This window comes from Odocoileus virginianus, chromosome 7 (assembly GCF_023699985.2).
Source record: "Odocoileus virginianus isolate 20LAN1187 ecotype Illinois chromosome 7, Ovbor_1.2, whole genome shotgun sequence".
In the NCBI taxonomy this organism is placed as follows: Eukaryota; Metazoa; Chordata; class Mammalia; order Artiodactyla; family Cervidae; genus Odocoileus; species Odocoileus virginianus.
The window spans coordinates 18,929,185-18,952,314 of record NC_069680.1 but is presented as its reverse complement, the minus strand read 5'-3'; the positions used below and the strand labels follow the sequence as shown (position 1 = coordinate 18,952,314).

The 23,130-nt window shown below is 35.1% G+C and overlaps 1 protein-coding gene across 4 annotated transcripts in view; it reads right to left on the bottom strand.

Moving 5' to 3' along the window:
• Nucleotides 1-23,130, bottom strand: part of CCDC172 (coiled-coil domain containing 172) — a 54,210-nt gene that overhangs the window by 4,160 nt on the left and 26,920 nt on the right. For 2 of the 4 annotated variants that reach the window (XM_020897141.2, XM_020897143.2), the window contains exons 4-7: nucleotides 20,571-20,687; nucleotides 19,130-19,295; nucleotides 15,635-15,736; nucleotides 14,812-14,914 (exon numbers count right to left, since the gene is read on the bottom strand). In XM_020897141.2, coding sequence (XP_020752800.2) covers nucleotides 14,812-14,914; nucleotides 15,635-15,736; nucleotides 19,130-19,295; nucleotides 20,571-20,687 — 488 coding nt within the window. Of the gene's footprint in view, nucleotides 1-2,829; nucleotides 2,931-14,811; nucleotides 14,915-15,634; nucleotides 15,737-19,129; nucleotides 19,296-20,570; nucleotides 20,688-23,130 lie in introns of all 4 variants that reach the window. The other 2 variants (XM_020897144.2, XM_020897147.2) reach the window with 2 other exon arrangements.

Sequence of the window (23,130 nt, the reverse complement as noted above, 5' to 3'; positions counted from 1 at the left end):
TTTTCTCATTGGAGTAACCTGGAAGACACAATCTTACCTAAGCAATCAAACCTAACTGAAAATGAAACAAAACTGGCATTATATGCCTTCTGATGCAATGTTCTGAGGACACAGTCTTACTTATATATTATCCTTGTCCCAAATTATTTAACCTGAATCTAATATCTAAGGAACAAATGAGTCTAAGTTGAGGGACATTCTACAATGGCTTATACTCTTAAACAATTTGATTAAAAAATGGGCAGAGGATTTGAACAGACATTTTTTCCAAAGAAGACATATGAATGCCTAACAGGGAAACAAGAAGATGCACAACATACTAATCAATTATAAGTCAAAAAAAATTTTTTTAAGTAGAGGAAGCTTTTAGATTGAAAGAGATTTAAAATATCAGCTGCTTGTCATGTGTGGACCTTATCTGGAACTTAATTCACACAAACAAATAATGACATTTACAAATAATTGGAAATGTGAACACTGACAATATTTGATGAATTGTTATTTGTTGTCAATTACCTTATGTGTAATAATGGATTTTAGTTATATTTTTAAAGTACTTTTTTACAGAGACATAATAAGATAATAATACATATGATTTGTTTCAAGTAATACAAGAGAAAAATGAGAAGAGACATAGATTAAACAATACTGGCCATAAATTGATAATTCCTAAAGTGACCACCTGTTAAGACCAGCTGACCTGCCTCCTGGGAAATGTGTATGCAGGTCAAGAAGCAACAGTTAGAACTGGACATGGAACAACAGACTGGTTCCAAATCAGGAAAGGAGTATGTCAAGGCTGTATATTGTCACCCTGCTTATTTAACTTACATGAGTACATCATGAGAAATACTGGGCTGGATGAAGCACACGCTGGAATCAAGATTGCTGGGAGAAATATCAATAAACTCAGATATGCAAATGACACCACCCTCATGGGAAAAAGTGAAGAAGAACTAACGAGCCTCTTGATGAAAGTGAAAGAGGAGAGTTAAAAAGTTGGCTTAAAGCTCAACATTCAGAAAACTAAGATCATGGCATCCAGTCCCATCACTTCATGGCAAATAGATGGGGAAACAGTGACGGACTTTATCTTTGGGGGCTCCAAAATCACTGCAGATAGTGATTGCAGCCATGAAATTTAAAAATCTTGCTCCTTGGAAGAAAAGCAATGAACAATCTAGATAGCATATTAAAAAGCAGAGACATTGCTTTGCCAGCAAAGGTCCATCTAGTCAAGGCTATGGTTTTTCCAGTGGTCATGTATGGATGTGAGAGTTGGACTGTGAAGAAAGCTGAGCATCAAAAGATTGATGCTTTTGAACTGTGGTGTTGGAGAAGACTCTTGAGAGTCCCTTGGACTGCAAGGAGATCCAACCAGTCCATCCTAAAGGAAATCAGTCCTGAATATTCATTAGAAGGACTGATACTAAAGCTGAAAGTCCAATACTTTGGCCACCTGATGCAAAGAACTGACTCATTTGAAAAGACCATGATGCTGGGAAAGACTGCAGGCAGGAGGAGTAAGGGACAACAACAAAGGATGAGATGGTTGGATGGCATCACCAGCTCAATGGACATGAGTTTGAGTGAACTCTGGGAGTTGGTGATGGACAGGGAGGCCTGGCGTGCTGCAGTTCATGGGGTCACAAAAATTCGGACACGACTGCAAAACTAAACTGAACTGAAAGTTAAGTGATAATTACCTAGGACTCACTATATTTTACATTTTTACTTTTGTATATGCTCTAAATCTTCTATAATAAAACTTTAAAAAAATAGAGTTTAACAAAGATAATGGCCAAAAAGTCAACATACAAAAATATGTTGTATTTCCATGCACCAGCAATAAACAGAATACTGATGTCATTAAAAAATTTACACTTAAAACTACAAGGTATCTAAAAATAAAACTCACAAGATTTTTATTAAAAGATTAAGACAAAAAAATCAGTATATTCTAAGTTTACAGATAAGAAATCTCAGCTTAATAAAGATGTAAAATCTCTCAAAAGAGATGAGTAGGAATGATGTAGGATGAGTGGAATCATAAAAGATTTTCATGGATATAAGCTGATTTGGAAATGTATATAAAAAAGCAATGGGTCAAGTACAGTCAAGATATTCTTGATGAAGATAAAGAAGGATAAAGGGAAGTGTTCTGCTTTAGATTAAGATTCATTATAAAGTAGCAGTAGTTAAGTAGTTAAAAGTTAATAGCGTGCATTTAACAATAATTAAGACAGTTGTGAAAGAAATGAATGTTGACCAATTTAGCAGAATAGAAAACAGAATCTTAAAATAGATTCACAAATGTTATTCTGATTATTATTTTTAAATAAAAGACATGGTTTTGCAGATCATTAGAGAAAGGAGAAACCACTCAATAAATGCTGCTCAGACAACTGGTTACCATGTGGAGGAAAATAAAGCTATATCTTACTGTGGAATGTAAGCAAAAATTAGTTCCAAATAAATAAAGACCTAAATGTGAAGCACAAACCTCAAAAATTATTAAAGAAAATACAGGAGAATAACCTTCTGATCTAAGGTAGGGAAGAGTTCTTAAACAAGACACAAAAATGTTAACCACAGAAAGAAATGACTGATAATTTCAGCCACTGTAAAAGTAGGAAATATACCTAAGCACAAGAGTATGAAGAATACCAAAAACAAACAAAAAACTTTATAAGTTGGGAGAGAGATTTTTAATGCATAAGAAGTCTGAAAATATAGCATTTAAGAGAATATAGATCACTGGGGAATTTGGTAATGTGCCAATGGAAGTATAAACTGGTTTAGTCACTTTGATAAGAAGTTTGTTGCTACCTTGTAAAGTTCAGCATTCACATGCCTTATACTCAGCAACTCCATCAGGCATATATCCTACAGAAGCTCTTGCAGTGTGCACCAGGATGATCAAAACAGCACTGTTGGCAACAACAAAAACTGAAAACTCAAATGTGCATTAAAAAGAGAAAAAGCATATTGACATATCTATACTAAACAACATGGATGAATTTTAGAAACAAGTGAATAAAAAGCAAGTCCCGGACAGAATGATACCCTTTTTACATAACTCAAAAATAAGCAATATTTTGTTTTGGCAGGCATATAAATGACATGTAGATTACATATGTGAATACATGACATAAAGTTAGTAAATCATAAAGTAACAAAGAAAATTATATATAAGCAAGGAATGAATTAAGTAAGTCATACCACACACACACACACACAAATGAAACAATCCAGGACAGCAATTACATCTGAGGCAAAGAAGGGAGTGTGGGTTAATGGAGGATCCCATAGCAAGATACTGGTAATGTTCTAGCCTAGTTCACAGGTCCTCACTATATTACTGTACTTGAGAACTAACACCTAGCTAGGGAAAAAACAACAGTTATAAGAATGGATTGAGAAACAATACCTAATATATAAGAAGTTCACTGTGTTCTGAACTTGCAGGAATTTAACGGTGAATAAAAATTCTGAAGGAATGCTCAAGTTGGACAGAGGAAAAGTTAATGATTTGGAGCATTAGATGTTTACACAAGCATAAAATCCCTTGCAATAAATATTCTTAAAAGGTAAGTGTAAAGCTAAATGTAGAGGAACAATATACCACAGATGCTGCTATACAATGTTCATTTTAACATATATATATATATATATATATATATATATATATATATATATATCTTTTCAAATACATACAGTGGTAGGGATCGTTCTTCCCACTATGCCATCAATACTTGCCCTTTTTCACCTTTTCAGTTCAAATGGTTTGGCAAGAGTTCTCATGCCCATCAGAATTGGGTGGTGATTGGTTTCCATTTTAGTTAGCTAACAAGAAGGAGGAGAGACTACTGAAATTAAGGATGGCATTTAGGATGAATTATAGGAAGCATTTCACAATTCAGCATATAACCAAGTTGTAGAATTTAGATCTCACTTAAAGGAAAGATTACTGTTGCTAGCTTTAAAGGAGGCTGGATGCTAACGGTATGAATACTTATGTATTTGCAGCTAGGCTGGAGCTATATAACGGTAAGCAGATCTCATGCTTCAGTGCATAGACTGATTGCCTACAGGAGTCAAGAAGAGCTTCCTTCACCTACTGCACAGTAACTAAGGGCAGTTTGCATTGGTTACTGTCTCCTTTCTCTGAATTATCAGATATTGATGAGGATGGGCCAACATTGCAATTTGCAACATTGCAAAATGTATGTTCCATGTAGTTTTTATAATTTCTTGCACCATTCCATTTTTTTCAGTTACCTCTAAGTGCCATGGAGAAGCCTTAACTAAAAGAACACTCTTTTTAGTTATAGAAATGTAAACAAGTACTATTTAATTAGAAAGAAGGACACTTTTCACCCAAAGTCCTAGTACACAAATTCAAAGAGATTAAAATGTAGGTACGCTTCATCTCAGGTCTTTTTCTTCCATAGGATATTGATTATGTAATCTTGCCTTCTAGTTTTTTCTTTTGCCTTATACTGTCATATTTATTTCCCCCAGTTAATTACATTTGCCAATTAATAGCATTTAAGATAAATATATAGTAGTTTAAGTGGCTGTAACACAGTTAATTTAATCATTCATTTATAGTACAGCATTTAAGTTCTTCCTATTTTTTTCTACCATAAATAAATTTCTATGAACACCTTTGTTCATAAAGCTTCCTCTGTGCTTTGGATTATTTTCCTTGGGATACAGCTAAGTGAAATTACTGCTTTAAATGGCATAAACATTGTTAAGATGCTTACAATAACTTGTATACATCAAACAGCATTCCAAATACAAGCAATATACATCACATTGCATTCCAAATACGAGCAATATATACTGCCACAGCAATGAGTAAATTATCTCTGTACCACACTGTTTCAAATTTTCAGTATGGTCATCTAAGTATATCTTTCAAAATTTGATAAAAAATGGATATTCAGTAGTTTTAATCTGTACTTAAATGATAAGATGTATAACTGAATTACCTTGTCTTATTCACTTTGGTATCATTATAACTTGCAAAGTGCATGGGAAAAGCAAGTGTTTAATACATGCTTGTTGGATAAATACATAAATTAAAGACTACTGATTTTGTGTTTTTTTGTTGACTTTTTATCTGTTAATTTTTGATAAACTGTTACCCTTTGTTCATCACAAGTACTACAAATTTCTCCCAGATTATCATTCCATGTTGATGCCATTTCTGACATATGGAATTTTAGATCTAACATGTTAAGTCTATGAATCTTATCCTTTTTGGTTACCTTAATCACTATAGAGGTTTAATAAGCAACCCTTACTACTTTTCACTCGTTTTTCATGGTGTGACACTCTCATTTCTCTATAGTAATTCATATGAAAATTATTTCAGTGCCATTTAAACACAAAATACTCCATTTTAAAGATATATATGTCATGTTCTTTCATACACAGTTTATTTATGAGCATGGGTTTCAAAGTTGATTCTATGAAAGTAGAATTTCAGTTTTCTAATTATGCATTCCTTCAGTCCAGGCCATCAGCAGACAGGTAGGAACCTTCACAGGTGGGTAAGTCTGAACTGATGAGATCTACTGAGAAGGAAGTAAAAGAGAGAGGAGTGCTACCAGCATCTCCATTACTTCAAATCTTGGTTTGGGTGGATTAGGCATCTCCTTTCACCACATATTTTCTATCACCTTCCCCATCCCCACAACCAAAAGTGGTTGTTTCTAAAGGTAAACATGTGAAAGTGAAAAAAAATGTGCATTATGATATCAAAGGGACAAATTAACTTTGGAAATGATTAATGTTATATATGGCTCATATAATAAGCAAAATTATTTCAAAGTTTGGGACATTTACAAACAGGCACGTTTATATCATAATATAACATTTAAAATAATCAGCTGACTTCTACCATAAAAATTTCCCTTGTATTTACTCGAAGCTTTAATAACTACAGTGTGTGCCAGGAATTCACGAAACAGGGGATTTCTCTTAGCTTGAAGGCTACATAATCAATGCTGTAGAGGCACTTCTGTTGGTGAATAAATGATGAAGTTTTACCAGAAAAATGCAGAGTCGACAGAAATATTCAACAAAATACATAGCTAAGAATGGTCCTGGAATTAAATGAGGATTTTCATATTTTATAAATGTTAAAAACTAAAGAGATGATAGGGGTTGGCTACAGATATCTAATTTTTGACTAGTATTTTCTAGACACTTTAGAACTGAGATTTTGTTACACCTGTCTACTTGGAGTTTATTACTGTTGATAATCAAGAGTACTGCAACGTAAACGTGCATTATTTCCTCAATAAACTAGATAACAATTCTTATTACTCTGCTAAATGATGTTATAGAAACACTTCCACAAGTATTTAAGGATACATTTATAAAAATGCTTCTAATTATGAATATTTAAGAACTTCCTCCCATCCATCAATGGGAGAAAGCTTACAAAATATGGCATCTTTATACAACAGCATTAAAAAGAATCAAGTTGATCAGTATGTATTAATGAGAAATATCTATGTTTTCTAAGTAATAAAGCAAACTACAGACCAATGTTAAATGCACATATGCGTGCACACACACACACACACAGACGATAAACTCTTGATAGGATGTGTGTCAAACTTTTAACAAGACATGAGAGAGGAGACTGATGTTTTACATTTTTGTAATGTCTAAACTTTTTTTATTTAATCAACATAGTCTACTCTCATAACTTAAAACTATCTGTTCATATTTGGTAAAATAAAAAATATATACATATGTAAATATACATATTTATCTGTGTATCTTTCAGAGAGGTTAGAAGTATTCTAACATCATCATGTGCTTATACCTTCCTATAAATCTAGGGACCATCAATGTGACCTCTATGACTAACTTAACTGGATGACATTTTCATTGAAGAGGCAACAGCATTGATTTATTACTTCATATAAATGCATTTAGTCTCTCAGTAGCAGGTATATATTAACTTTTGTGCAGTTTCCATTGCAAATATGCTCTTCACAAAACTACACTATCTTCAAATGCTAAGAAAGAAAATCCATGCTGTTGACTCTGCAGCTTCATTTCTGAAACAAACTTCCTGTTGTATTAAACCAGTACAAACATTGATTATAAAAAATGTAAAACCATTCTAAGTGCTGTGGGTAAGAAAAAGCCCAAAATGTTTCAAGTTGTCTGGTATGTTACTATTTTGAGTAAATACTCATGATGAAGAATTATATTTTGGTGATCCTGGTGTTGATTAATAATAACAAATAATAGGTGTTGGAAGTTTGAAGGGGTCTATTCTTTGCTACCTGAATTCTGTGCATCTGAGAAATGAGGAAGGCAGAGGGAAGCCAAGATAGCATGTTTGCTACTAATAGAGCAGACACTAGAGAATGTGGCTTATATCTACATGCAAAGGATTTACTACTAATACTGAACCCAGAATTAGACTAACCTAACTCACAGCATTAAAGGCAGATGCCAAAAGGTTTCTCCCATGAAGTCCCAGCACTGTAAAATTCAAGGGACAGAGGAGCAGAGTAGAACATACACTGTGAGGCAGGCCAGACTCCAAAGAGATAAGGCAAAGAAAGGAGCTGGTCTTCAGTTTATCCTTCCAAACTCAACAATCAGACTGAATCACTCCTCTCCACCTTAGAATAAGAAAGAAGAAGTTCTGGGGGGATGGCTAGGAGAGTTAAACCAGTAAAGTTTTTTCTACATAGAAGAAAACAATCAGGACTGGGAAGAAGAATTCCATGTGGCTATCCCAGTGGTTATTATATACCATGTCTTTGGGAAGAATATTTAAAATATATGAAGAACTTCTATCCTCTTTGTAGTAAAAGTTTTTTTTTTTAATGTAGATGTACTCACTGAACAATTATTTACTCAACACTATGTGCCCTTGACTATGGTAGGTGCAGACACCGACAGAAAAACAAACAAGAAGTAGAGGGAGCTCCCAGTTCAGTGAGAGAGACTGATACACACAGCTATCATTGAATACGATCAGTCACAGAACGGAATTACAATCCCTATGAACACAGAGGAGGAAACAGTAGAGGAATGCTTTCTCAATTTATTATGCTCATTGATTCCTTCATTTATTTATTCAATACCTACTCCAGACCAAGCTCTGCACAAAGGTATTAGTATTAGACCATGAGTATACAATGGTAAACAATGTAGGTAAGATCTTTCCCCTTATTGAGCATATGATGAATGATGAGACAAACATGAATAAAATAAAGCACATAAATACGTAATTAAAAATGGGATTCTGTGTTCTGTGTAGAAAGGAAAAAATACAGTGTGTTATTAGGAAAAATAACAGGTTATAAAAAGATAACAGGAAACCTTCCCTGAGAAAATAGTTCAATTGAGACCTAAAGGATAAGGTGCGGGGGGGGGGGGTCCTTCCCTGGTAGCTCAGACAGTAAAGCGTCTGCCTACAATGCGGGAAACCCGGGTTCGATCCCTGGGTCAGGAAGATCCCCTGGAGAAGGAAATGGCAACCCACTCTAGTGTTTTTGCCTGGAAAATCCCATGGACTGAGGATCCTGGTAGGTTACAGTCCACGGGGTCGCAAAGAGTCGGACGCGACTGAGCGACTTCACTTTCACTTTCAAAGGATAAGGTATGTTTCATCAGGTAGGAGACACAAAGCAAGGGACAATCTGTTAACCTGAGAAGAAAGAAAGGCATAGATAAGGGTCTTAGGTGGAAGAAAGCCTGGATTGCTTGAGGGAGCAGAGTGAGAAGGGAAACATCAGTCAGTCAGTTCAGTCACTAAGTCGTGTCTGACTCTTTATGACCCCATGGACTGCAGCATGCCAGGCTTCCCTGTCCATTACCAACTCCCTGAGCCTACTCATGTTCATTGTGTCGGTGATGCCATCCAACCATCTCATCCTCTGTCGTCCTCTTCTCCTCCTGCCTTCAATCTTTTCCAATGAGTTGGCTCTTTGCATCAGGTGGCCAAAGTATTGGAGTTTCAGCTTCACCATCAGTGCTTCCAGTGAACATTCAGGACTGATTTCCTTTAGGATTGTTGGTTGGATCACCTTGCAGTCCAAGGGACTCTCAAGAGTCTTCTCCAACACCACAGTTCAAAAGTATCAATTCTTCGGCGCTCAGCTTTCTTTATAGTCCAACTCTCACATCCACACATGACTACTGGAAAAACCAGAGCTTTGACTAGATGGACCTTTGTTGGTAACCACAGGTGGGAATAACATCTGGGAGGTGGTCATATACCATATCGTGACAAGTCATGAGCTTTAGGTTGTATTATGTTCATTATGAAGCCACAGATAATTTTAATAAGGGAAATTATGCAGCTCAATTTACAATGCAAAGGTAGCAAGAGTGGTTGAGGGAAAAGCAGAAGAGAGATTATTACTGGGATCCAGGGAAGAGAGACGAGTGGCTAGAACTAGGATGTTAGCTGTGGAGAGAGAAGTGGAAGGATTCAAGAAATGTTTTGGAGGCAAAAGCAACAAAACTTGGTGACGGGCTGGGATAGGATGGAAATGATTTGTGAACACATCAAACACACTTGCTACATTTCATGCCAAAAGCTCAGCCTCTCTGCACCAGTGCCAAATCGAATCATGAAGACAAGAGTCTTGGGTAAAGTAGAAAAGAATAGATTTATTGTTTTGCCAAGTGAAGGGGGATGCAGCAGACTCCTGCTCTTGAAAGCTATGTGTCCCAATCTGAGAGGGTCTGATGAGGAGTGTTGTGGCAGGAGTTCAAGGGTGGGCTTGCTGACAAAATTGGGGTATATGCAGGACTTGCACTCTTTTACTTCCATTTAGAGTCTCCTAATCTTGAGGAGCTTCTCTGGTCCCTTTAATCTTGCCTCAGGTGGTTTCTTGGCTACTCTTCTCTTGATCAGCAACTGTTCAAACCTGTCTTTTGGAACTCAGGGAAGACCATGGAGGTTGGAGCCTTGCCTATAAGAAAAGGGGGAAAAAAAGACTTCTGTGCCCAGGAGCCCCACAGGGTCCTTCTTGGTTTTACATTCTGGGTTTGAGCAATACCTAGGAAAAATGCCATGTGAGCTATGCCTTGGAGACTAAATCAGATTTTAGCTAATGGAAAAGAAAAATAAATATACAGAGGTGTGAAGTCCTCTGGCATATTTGGAAATGCACAAATAGTATTCTGATGAGTTAGCAGAATAGAGTAAGTGACAGAAATGCAGGGAGATAACATAGGTTATGCTTTTGTTTTTAGTTGATTATATTACATTATTGAAAGAGGTCAAACAGAAGAGTGAAAAAGCTGGCTTAAAACTCAACATCAAAAATCTAAGATCATGGAATCCAATCTCATCATGTCGTGGCAAATAGAAGGGAAAAAAGTGGAAGCAGTGACAGACTTTATTTTCTTAGACTCAAAAATTACTGTGGACAGTAACTGCAGTCATGAAATTAAAAGACACTTTATTCCTTGGAAGGAAAGCTATGAAAAACCTAGACACAATATTAAGAAGCAAAGCAGCACTTTGCTGACAAAGGTCCATACAGTCAAAGCTATGGTTTTTCCAGTAGTCATGCACGGATATGAAAGTTGGCCCATAAAAACGGCTGAGCACCAAAGAATTGTTGCTTTTGAATTGTGGTATTGGAGAAGACTCTTGAGAGTCTCTTGGACTGCAAGGAGATCAAGCCAGTCAATCCTACAGGAAATCCACCCTGAATATTGATTGGAAGAACTTTGTTGAAGTGGAAGCTCCAATACTTTGGCCACTTGATGTAAAGAGTCAACTCAATGTAAAAGACCCTGATGATAAGAAAGATGGAGGGCAGGAGGAGAAGAGGGTAACACAGGATGAGATGGTTGGAAGGCATCACCAACTCAATGGAATGAATTTGAGCAAACTCTGGGAGACAGTGGAGGACAGAGGAACCTGGCGTGCTACAGTCCATGGGTTTGCAAAGAGTCAGACATGACTTAGCAACTGAACAATAATAACAATAATTAAATTTTTGAGAATTCAGCTGGATCTTAGGAAGGAGGGATTAGTGACAGAAATTTGAAAATTATCTATAGATGATACCTAAAACTTTAGACCAGATGAGACAAGCTATGTAGAGTATAAAATAAGAATCCAATCAATAACTAACTTTCAGGAAGTCTCTGCATTAAAAGGACAGAAAAAAAATGAGAAAGAAGCTTGAAAGGCATGAAATCCATAAGGATAATAAAAAGTACAGATGAAATCATAAGTAATTATACAATTATAATTATGTATAATAATTTAGAGTATTTACTGTGTACTATATGCAGGTCAGGAAGCAACAGTTAGAACTGGACATGGAAAAACAGACTGGTTCCAAATAGGAAAAGGAGTGCGTCAAGGCTGTATATTGTCACTCTGTACTTATATGCAGAGTACATCATGAAAAATGCTGGGCTGGATGAAGCACAAGCTGGAATCAAGACTGCTGGGAGAAATATCAATAACCTCAGATATGCAAATGACACCACCCTATGGCAGAAAGTGAAGAGGAACTAAAAAGCCTCTTGATGAAAGTGAAAGAGGAGAGTGAAAAAATTGGCTTAAAGCTTAACATTCAGAAAACTAAGATCATGGCATCTGGTCCCATCACTTCATGGCAAATAGATGGGGAAACAGTGGAAACAGTGTCAGACTTTATTTTTTGGGGCTCCAAAATCACTGCAGATGGTGACTGCAGCCATGAAATTAAAAGACACTTACTCCTTGGAAGGAAAGTTATGACCAATCTAGATAGCATATTAAAAAGCAGAGACATTACTTTGCCAACAAAGGTCCGTCTAGTCAAGGCTATGGTTTTTCCAGTGGTCATGTATGGATGTGAGAGTTGGACTGTGAAGAAAGCTGAGCACCGAAAAATTGATGCTTTTGAACTGTGGTGTTGGAGAAGACTCTTGAGAGTCCCTTGGACTACAAGGAGATCCAACCAGTTCATCCTAAAGGAGATCAGTTCTGGGTATTCATTGGAAGGACTGATGTTGAAGCTGAAACTCCAATACTTTGGCCACCTCATGCCAAGAGTTGACTCGTTGGAAAAGACCCTGATGCTGGGAGGGATTGGGGGCAGAAAGAGAAGGGGACGACAGAGGATGAGATGGCTGGATGGCATCACTGACTCGATGGACATGAGTTTGAGTGAACTCCGGGAGTTGGTGATGGGCAGGGAGGCCTGGCATGCTGAGATTCACGGGGTCACAAAGAGTTGGACATGACTGAGCGACTGAACTGAACTGAACTGAAGCACTGCTTTAAGGGCTTTATATATATATATACACACACACATACACATATACATATACACACACATATATTAAGTCATTTAATTTTTATTTTAATCTTGTGAGGTGGTTGCCATTATTAACTTCATTTGATAGATGTAGAGAATGAATCACAGACATGTTAAATTGCTTGTCTGGGGTCACCAACCTAGTAAATAGCAAAGCTGGGATTCAAAGGGTTTGTAACCTTAATCTCTATGCTTATTGCCTCTCAAGACCCTGAGGTTTATCACGTCTGTCCTTCCCAGACTATGTGAAAAACACTAGCTTGATCAGTTATAAAGTTCTCAGGGATGCTTCTTAGAAATTAATCCAACCTCTGGTTTAGGTGTTAATCATAGCAATATTCTGTAAATTAGTTGCCTTAACATGTGTTAATTAATGATCCCATTCTCTTCACAACAGAATATTTTAAATAAACAAGTATCTTATAATTTATAAACCCAGGGAAAGATTAACTAAAGCAGAGATCATTAAAATACTGTGAATATGAAGTACTGCTTCTCTTCATTAATGGATGGCATTGAGTCCAACAAACAACCTGAACATGGCAGATTAACTTTAAAAAATTTTAACTTTATAATCATTATAAAAGAATTTCAATAATATAGACAGAATAAAATAGGTATCAAGACTTTCTAATTATAAAAAGCAGAAGCAAAGCTCATAGAAATGAAGTATTAATTTTTTGCAATTGCTTTCTTACAGGTTAAAGTTTAATAAAAGAAGAAGTGCAATGATAAAAGCCTTAAAATAAGACAGGTTCTGAACTGGGGACAGTTGTGCCCACCTGCCTCTGCCCGGGGGACACACGGTAATAATGGAGACGTCTGTGGTTTGTAACAACGGGGGGTGGGTAGTGCTGCTGGTATCTCATTGGTAGAGACCAGGAAAGCTAATAAACATCTTACACTGCATGGGACAGCTCTCCCACACACAATATCCTGGCCCCAAATCTCCACGGTGCCAAGTCTGAGAAAGCCTGCTATCAAAACAGAATCTATACCAACAGTAGTTAAATCGGAAAATTTAAGATGAAGGTCATTACTACAGAATTCAGTACACATTTGAACACAGAAATGAAAAAGATTCTATTATAAAATTTAGGGGTAAAATCAACTTAATTTTGGTCTTAGTGATGTTCAATAAATGTCATATCATTTCTTGCTACTATTTATTAGCTCCTTGTTATTTCACTATTTATAAGACTGATGGCGCTCTTTTTAAAAATCTCTATACTTAGTACTTTGACTCTGCTCTTCACATTTGAAATCATTTTTATGGAACATACCAGAAGGGAAACTAAGCTACACATTTTAAAGAATTTAAAGTGGGAACTGATAAATACTGGCATTTCATTCAGTAACTGCTAAAATGCAAAGTTTGGACTAGGCATATTAACTGATGTCTCTTTCTATACAAATTTCCTCTGTCACCATCTCTGAAGGAAAAGGCCCTCTTAACAAACTTTGAGTGTTTAATTTTAACCCAGGGAAAACTTTTATGACTGAGGGATAAACCCACAAAACTGGAGTTCATACTGGAAGCCTTTACATTATGAACTATGATGATACCAGTGGGCATGAACATTTTTAAAAGTGTAAAAAAAATCAATGAGCAGACTGTCATTACAGAAACTCATTCTGTATCAAACATATCACCCAAGAGATTGATATTTCACGCTTATAAAACTTAACATAAAATTAAATTGCAAATATTTTCTCACAATCTACTAAAATGATGGCCTAAGGCAATACACTGCTAATATGAAGCATTTGTTCAGCTCTAGTGGACATATTTCCTGTATGATTTATGTGAAAGACTTCATATGCCTCTTCATAGATTCAGTAATGAGGTTTCTGTTTCTTACATGAAACGTAGAAAGTATAGGAAGCTCTTTAAAATTAAGCCAGCAAATGTTAACACTGAATTATTAATAAATAACAATGAAATTAATAAACTGGGGGAGATGTTCCCCTTTGGTCATTTCAGACCTCAGCCATTCTTTCATTATCCAAATACACAGAAAACATCTAAATATTCCATAGAGAAAATGTATTTTCAGTCTTTAGGCACAAAACCAGAAGGATAGACTTCAAGTTACGTAGTAGACTGTGATTTCTTCCCCTGAAATCTAGAAGGACCATAAAAGGTAACTTCAGTCATTTCACTCCAAAAACTTAGGGATAATAGAAAAAAGAGTTGTGGAAATGATTCTACATTTTATCTTTTAGGATGTGAATAACTCAAGAGTTCTTGAGGAATAGGAAAAGATAAGACTGATTTCAATATTATCAACCTGATACAATTTAAAACTTATGTGTTTTTAGCCAGTAAAGCATTTGCTTATTAACATATTTCAGAATACACATAGAAGGAAATAACATCTTAAATGATCTTGAAATAATTATACATTTGGCTTTATGCTGAAATCTACTTAACAACTTGAAAAATTACCAGACTTTATATCAAAGTATAATAGGCAATTCTTACCTTAAGCATTCAGCATCATTTTGAGGTTTTTTACTGATTTTTATTTTTTCTGCCTCTAGGTATTTAGTAGTACAAATGGCTCCATTTTTTTTATCTTCAAAACCTAAACAATTAAGAAAATTCTTATACTCTTTAAAAAATTAAATATAAAGGTTATCTTTCTTCATTCATAAAAACAATGCTCTAAATTTTGGTGTTTCATGTAAAATACATGTACGAATGATTTTTATTTTTCTACTTAAATGTAGCAATTAAAGACACAAAGAAAGATCTTAAAATTTATGAAATTAAAAATAACCAGATTCAACACTTAGTCAATTTAGTGCTTTACCTATTTCTTTTTCACATCAATAAAATTCCCTTTTTACGTCACCTATATCCCAATGAGTAAATACATTTTGAAAGAATAATATTAACCTATAATAGAGAAGACTCTTGTGAGCCCCTTGGACTGCAAAGAGATCAAACCAGTCAATCCTAAAAGAAATCAACCCTGAATATTCACTGAAATGACTGATGCTAAAGATGAAACTTCAGTACTTTGGCCACCTGATATGAACTGACTCACTGGAAAAGACCCTGCTGCTGGGAAAGACTGAAGGCAAAAGGAGAAGTGGGCAGCAGGGGATGAGATAGACGGATAGCATCACTGGCTCAATGAACATGAATTTAGCGGACTCCAAGAGACGGTGAAGGATAGGAGGGCCTAGTGTGCTACAGTCCAAGGGGTCACAAAGAGTTGGACACAACAACTTAGCAACTGAACAACAAATGATAGGTATATAACTATATTCATCAGCAAAGTAACTCATATATGTAATACCTTTAAGCTTCCTCTGCAAAGTAAATAATTCTTGTATTAATTCACTCTTTTGTTTTTGAAGTTCATTTAACAGGTCACTATCATGTTCCATTGATTTCATTTCTAGAAATAAATATGCAAAAAAACCAAAAAAACATATTTTAACTGTTTTTGGCTTTGCCTAATGTCTGTCAAGAATGATTAACTTTTTCTTGTGTAGTAAAAATGTAAGCAATGTATGGTCAATATACTTTTGGGAGTACTGTTTAACAATATTAGATTTTCCAATCCATCAGCTTGGGATGACTTTCCCTTTATTTAGGTCTTCTTTAATTTCTTTCAACAATGTTTTTTGTAGTTTTTGTATACAAGTCTTAAACTGTTGTTAAATGTGTTTTACTCTTTTTTGATTGCAAATTGAATGTTAATTTACAAACTGTCCATTTGGCTTGTGTATATTGATCTAATAACCTGCCACCTTGCTGAACCTATTAGCTCAAATAGTTTTCCTATGGATTCCTTAGGATTTCTAAACACAAGATCATGCTATGTTCAAATAGAGATAGTTTTACTACTTCATTTCCCATCTAGATGTCTTGTATTTTTTTCTTGCCTGACTGCCCAGGCTAAAGTCTCTAGTAAAATGCTGAATACAAGTATTAGGAGTGGATGAATATCTTCATCTTTTCCTGATTTTAGATGAGAAATTCTCATCCTTCCATCATAAATAACATTCACCAGGGTTTTTCATAGATACTCTTCATCAGATTGAGAATGGTCCCTTTTATGTCTAGTTTATTGACTGTGTTTATCATGAAAGGATGTTGGATCTCGCCAAATAGTTTTTTGAATTCTTTATTATTTTATATCTTTTATTTCTATTATATTCATGGTCTTGAATATTTTTATAATATCAATTTTAAAAGTCTTTCTCTGTGAATTTCATTATCTCTATGATTTCTGGAGATGTTTCTGTTGACCTAATTTCCTTTTTGGCATGAGATACAATTCCTTTTTCATAGATATAGTGATTTTTGGTTGGATACTAGACATTTTGCTTACTATTTTGTTGATGTTTGAATTTTGCTCTCTTCCCCTCAAGCATGTTGATACCTGCTATTCAGCATGCAGTTAGGTAACATAATTAGGTTCAAACCTTTAAGATTTAGAATGCGTCCAGAATAGCCTTAGGTCAAAGGCTAATTGAATCCAACTATTAAGGCAGGATTCTTCTGTTTAATGAGCTCTTTCTATTCTTAAAGGATGGAACATGAATGTCTCTCAGTCCTGTGTGAGCTCACAGAATTGTTGAGCTTATGATTCCCCAGCAGTTTTTCTTTATTCAGTCTAGAGGATTTTCCCCTATGTAGGCAAAGAATAATATATAGCCAAAGACTCAAAGCAACCTCTATGTAGATTTCTGGAGGTTTTGTCTGTGCAGTTCTTTTCCTCTTAGTAGGTTGTCCTGAAAATTTCAGCTAACTCAGCCTCCCTGAACCCCAGTCTTTGTATCCTCGACTCAATCAGGCCACTGTGTTTTGTTTAAGTTCCCTCTCTCTCTCCTGTTGTCAAAAAACTGCAACCAGGTAAAAGCTTAGGGCAATCATGCTTCATGTGTTTTTCTTCTCTTAGGAATCATAGTCTTGGACAATCTCTTGTCCTCAATATCTAAAAATAGTTTTTAATACATTTTCTCTAGTTCTAGGTTTTTGTATTGTGCTCCTTTCTGATCATCATATATATAACTTTCCAGATGTATGCCTATAAGATGTATGCTTATATGTATGCCTTAAGAACTTCTGCCCTATACTCTCTACCCAAAGCAACTTATCTCTGAGAGCCTCATTTTCTTCATCTATGAAATTAAGCTAATTAAAAAGTATAATGCCTAGGTTTCAAGGGTTTAATTATGATCCAGGTAGCATTCTATGTAATTAAATATTATTTCATGAGTAATTACAACAATCCTGTTAAGGTCATTATCATTATCCTCCATCTTCATAGATGAAGAAACTGAAGCAAATAAAACTTAAGCATCTTGTCCCAAATCACATATTACTCTCTGCTGGTTCTCCTCTTGCCCTCTTTGACATCTCTGTCTCATTATTCTCTTTCTTTCTTTAAATGCTATGCTTTTCCTTTTTCTGCCTTTGGTCTTTGCTACCCCTTTATGTTCCCTCTACATATTCCCTTTGAATTATGTTAGCAACTTATCTGGAATCCCACAACTAATGTTCTAGCTTGATCTCTTCTATCAGTTTCAAAACCAAATTTTAACCTGCTACTTGGGCATTTCTACCTGTTTATCCCATAGACATCTCCAACTAAAAACATCAAAACAAAACTTAAGTTTTTTGTCCAGAAAAGGCTATAGTTCACCTCCATCTCTGCTCTTCCTCCTGGTACCATATTCTACCCAATCTCTTAAGTTTGAAAACTGTGGTTCATGCTTGACTTTCGTTATATCTGTTTAGTCAGTGATACATCTGTCATTCTTCCTAAAAATCTCTTTGTCTTCTCCTCTCTTGGTAACTTCTAGTTTTTTCTTTAATAATTTCATTTATTTATGGCTGTACTGGGTCTCATCATTGTGCAGGGTTTTCTCTAGTTGCAGTGAGCGGGTGCTACTCTTAGGTGGGCAGGTTTCTCATTGTGGTGGCTTCTCTTTCTGCGCAGTACAAGCTCTAGGTCGTGTGGGCTTCAGCAGGGGAGGCACATGGGCTCAACAGTTGCAGAACATAGGGCTTAGCTGCTCTGCCGCATATGGGATTTTCCCTGACCAGGGATCAAACCCGTGTCTCTCGCACTGACAGACGGATTCTTCACCACTGAGCCTCTCTTTGATAATTTCTTTAGTTCAGGATCTTATTACAGACTGCAATTACCTGCATACTAGTGTTTCTGAAATGGAATTCTCCCCTCTCCACTGTGTAACAGTGTTTCCTAGTTTAAACTGTGTTGATGGTAAAATAAAGATCACAGCAACAATATCACCTATATAGTTTCTATCACAATGTACTATAAATATCTGCCTATATATTTCATCCCCCCACATTTTAATTATACCTCCAGGACCTAGGAGGGTGCCTAATATATAACAGATAGTAAACAGAATTTGGTTATTAAATAAATGACCAATGATCATGTCACACCTACTTCTAAAGAACCTGAGACAGCTCACAGTAAAAGAGATATATAATTAAGATAAAAGTAAAAGAACAGCAATGCAGTAACCCAATTTACTTATGAAAATGTAAAATTTCTGGAAAATTCATTAATTCAAAATAAGTTATCTTCATTAATGCCAGATAAATGAGGTGGTACTATGTTTTCATACCCAAAGAACCTGAGACAGCTCACAGTAAAAGAGATATATAATTAAGATAAAAGTAAAAGAACAGCAATGCAATAACCCAATTTACTTATGAAAATGTAAAATTTCTGGAAAATTCATTAATTCAAAATAAGTTATCTTCATTAATGCCAGATAAATGAGGTGGTACTATGTTTTCATACCCATTTTAAGAATGTTTGCCTGGTTTTCTAAGTCAGATATTTGAATCTTGACATTTTGTTTCATCAAGAGCTCTCGTTTCTTTGTTAATTCATATTCATTATTGAAGTCTGTAATTTCCTTAATAAATTTTTCTTCCTCCTCTGTAACTCTTCTCTTTGTAGCCTCCTGAAAAATGGAAACAAAGGACCAAATATAGGTGTTAACTGCAACAATATTCTTCTTTAATGATTAAAATTCAATCATTTGGAAATACTGGGAACGAAACAGAAAATTATATCCCTGGTACTAAAATGCTATATTCCTCCAGCAATATTAATTTAAAAATTGAGGTTATTACATGATAACAACCAACTATTTTCATGTGAAAGATTTATCCTTAATATTTTAAGAGAATTATTTAGGTAGAAATTTTACCACCCATCATTATGTATGTGTCTGTGTATTAAACTTAGAGCCATATATGCCATTTTGTCATTGCAAAATTGGTGGTACAATAACTAAATGATCAAAGTTGAAAATGAAAATCTATACTCAAAGGAATTACATTGCAACTGGATGGAAAAGAATTAAATGACCAAAGTTGAAAATGCAGGTCTACACTCAAAGGAATTACTGTCCTTTGATTGCAAATTCCAAGAAAATCTTTTAAAATGTAGACAAGGGAAAAAAAAAAAAAAAAAAAATGTAGACAAGGTAAAATTACATGGTCATTTCAAATATAGTTCTAAATAACAGTTTAAATTTCATAAAATATCAACATGAAGTAGAAATAAGAATTTCCAGAAACTTTAAACAATCCTAGAACCTAAAGTTTTTGACAATGGTAGAACCTAAACATTACTGTGTTTTCCAATTTTTTTCCAAGAAACAGAACTAATTAAGAGCTACAGCTGGAAACTTGCCATGCCATTCATAACCATTTGGTGGTTGATTCTGTTGACTCTGACTCTGGATATACATTTTTAAGTTTAAAATGTATTTTTTTGAAAAGTCAATTAGTTACAGATTATATTCTTAAGCTGTTCTTGTCATTTAAAGCTACTGAGTCTGTTTGCTGTGATTTATGATAAAAAAAAATAAACAAAATCTATCTTTGCTCCCACATCCATTAATTTGCTGCAGGTTTGAACCTCTGTGCCTTTCAAAAACATTAAAACCAAGACCTTGAAGCCTGAGCAATTCAACTCAGTTTCAATGTTTCTTTTATGCTTAGTACAATTGCAAATAATTTCCATACTGCATCCTGACAATTTAATTCTTTCAAACTATATTACTCTACCAATTGGTTTAAAATAGCACTTAATAATTTTTCATATCTCAACAGGACTACCTGCCAATATGCATATGGATAATTTTTCTAAATGTATATCTAAGCATATTTTTATACAAATTTTTGATACAATTAGTAAAATAAACTTTTCCAAGTGGATGGAGACGTACAAAGGTTTGGAGAAGCATATTCCTTTGGTTTGTAATTTCATTGCGCTGTCTTTCTAAGGCATTTTCATGCGTTTTCAAAAGCTGTAAGAAGAAGGCTTTTTCAGAAAACTGCTGAACCTTTAAAGCAAAAAAAAAAAGGGGGGAATCAGAATGAAACAATTAGACATTTCAGGGTATCTTAGTTAATAGAAGAGATCTGTATAGATGAAATTTTTTATATCAACCTTTAAGATGCAAAATAAAATTCACATTAAACATCTCACTTTATATGCTCTATCTTAAATTATTTCATAAGTGCTTTAAAATTCTTATAATCTCTTCCCCTAATAAAACTATGGGTGCATCAAGGGCAGAGAATGCATTTTTCCTGATATCTAGTACATTTGGTAGCTTAGGCACTAAGCTACTAAGCTATGACACACACTGAAATTTGCTTTAAGACAGCTCGTTTTAAAGAACAAGTTTTTAGTCTTATCACTAGAAAATATGGATAAAGAAATCATGTATACAATATGACTAGTAAAATAATGAGATCAAATCTAGAAACCAAAGGCAAAAATCCACTCCCATGACTATAGTTATACCCAATAAAACACAGATCTGTTAAAGTTCTCATATGGGTTTTGAGAACTCATTTTTTATTTTAGTACCTCATTTGGTTCTAACTAGCAAAAGATATAATAAACATTAATATTAGATATGTAACTGTTATTTCATTTGGGCTATAAAGAATAGCATCTCTTGAGACCATGAATATTGAAATGAAAGTCAGGAAGCTTTAATATGTAAAAGCTAAAAATGATGCCAGATTGGAAATAATCCTTCCACTACATTCAGTACTGGCCCTCATAAGAAAGCATCACTTCAAGTTTGGGGCTGTTCCCATCTCCACAGAGAAAAGAAAAAAGAAATAAATCCAAACTTAAATTGCAGAAAGCAAGATTTATGTTAGCTATAAGAGCTTCTTCAAGGTGAGAGACAGGTTGTGAAATCTCTGTCCCAGAAGATATTGAATAGTAAAGAGCTAGGAATAGTCTGGTCCAGACCCAAAGGGTTGGCCTAAAAGACATTTTGAAATGATATGGCTAAAAAGCCCTACAAATACTGGCATTAAAAAAAAAACAGCTGAAATAAAACAGAAAATATGATTTTACATTTATATAATATCACAGCACATCTGCCAATACCTTCAGCACTTAGTGCTGATTTCATCAACTCTATCATCAATAAAGAAAGATTAGAAAGGTACAACTTACATGACCAAAGGGATTCAGAAATACTCTCAAAATTGGGGGAGGGGAGAATGGGGCAGTTAATATTTTACTGTCTGAGAAGACAGAAATTAGAAAACATATGTTTTGATCTATAAAATCATATACAAACTGGTAACAATGGTGAGCAAAGCTATGATCATGAATTCTATCACATTTATTTCAAATAAGAAAATACTGCTAAGCTATTTAATATATATTATATAAATGAGAGTAAAATGAGTTCCAAAGAAGTTAATACCTTAACAAAGGTTATATAATTAATTAGGGGAAAACCCAGGACTAAAATTCAGTTCTTCTGACTTTACTGCTTCTAAATCATGGTCCTATTATGGAAATACTAGAACTATTTCACAGTAATATAAAGAAACTTTTAGAACTAAAACAGGACTTCAGTCTCTGACAACAGTATAAGTTGAAAGTGTACAAATATAAGAGACAGAAAAATTACCAAACACTAGGTCTATGAGAACTCACTGATAAAAGGTTCAGTTCAGTTCAGTTCAGTTCAGTCACTCAGTCGTGTCCAACTCTTTGCAACCCCATGAATCTCAGCATGCCAGGCCTCCCTGTCCATCACCAACTCCCGGAGTTTACTCAAACTCATGTCCATCGAGTCAGTGATGCCATCCAGCCATCTCATCCTCTGTCGTCCCCTTCTCCTCCTGCCCCCAATCCCTCCCAGCATCAAGGTCTTTTCTAATGAGTCAACTCTTCGCATGAGGTGGCCAAAGAGTTTCAGCTTCAGCATCAGTCCTTCCAATGAACACCCAGGACTGATCTCCTTTAGGATGGACTGGTTGGATCTCCTTGCAGTCGAAGGGACTCTCAGGAGTCTTCTCCAACACCACAGTTCAAAAGCATCAATTTTTCGGCGCTCAGCTTTCTTCACAGTCCAACTCTCACATCCATACATGACCACTGGAAAAACCATAGCCTTGACCAGACAGACCTTCGTAGTATATTCCTAACTCTCAGAGTTGCACTTATGAACAATAGCCATCAATGCCAACAAAAATGCTTTAAGACCAAACATCAGGTTGGATAAATTTTGGGTTAATCCAATTAGGTATTTTATGTAATATGCCTTTCAGAATCAAAATTCCTAAATTCTGATTCTGTTTCTACCACAATTTGTAGTCAAACCTGCAATGAAAACCAAAAATGGAGAAAATATTACCTATTAAACTAAGGAAGTTTAAGATAAGACAAGCAAATTTATTACTCAAATTCAGAAAAGCCTTATCTTAAGGACTCAGAAGTTAAGGTGTTCTATTATGGCTATCAAT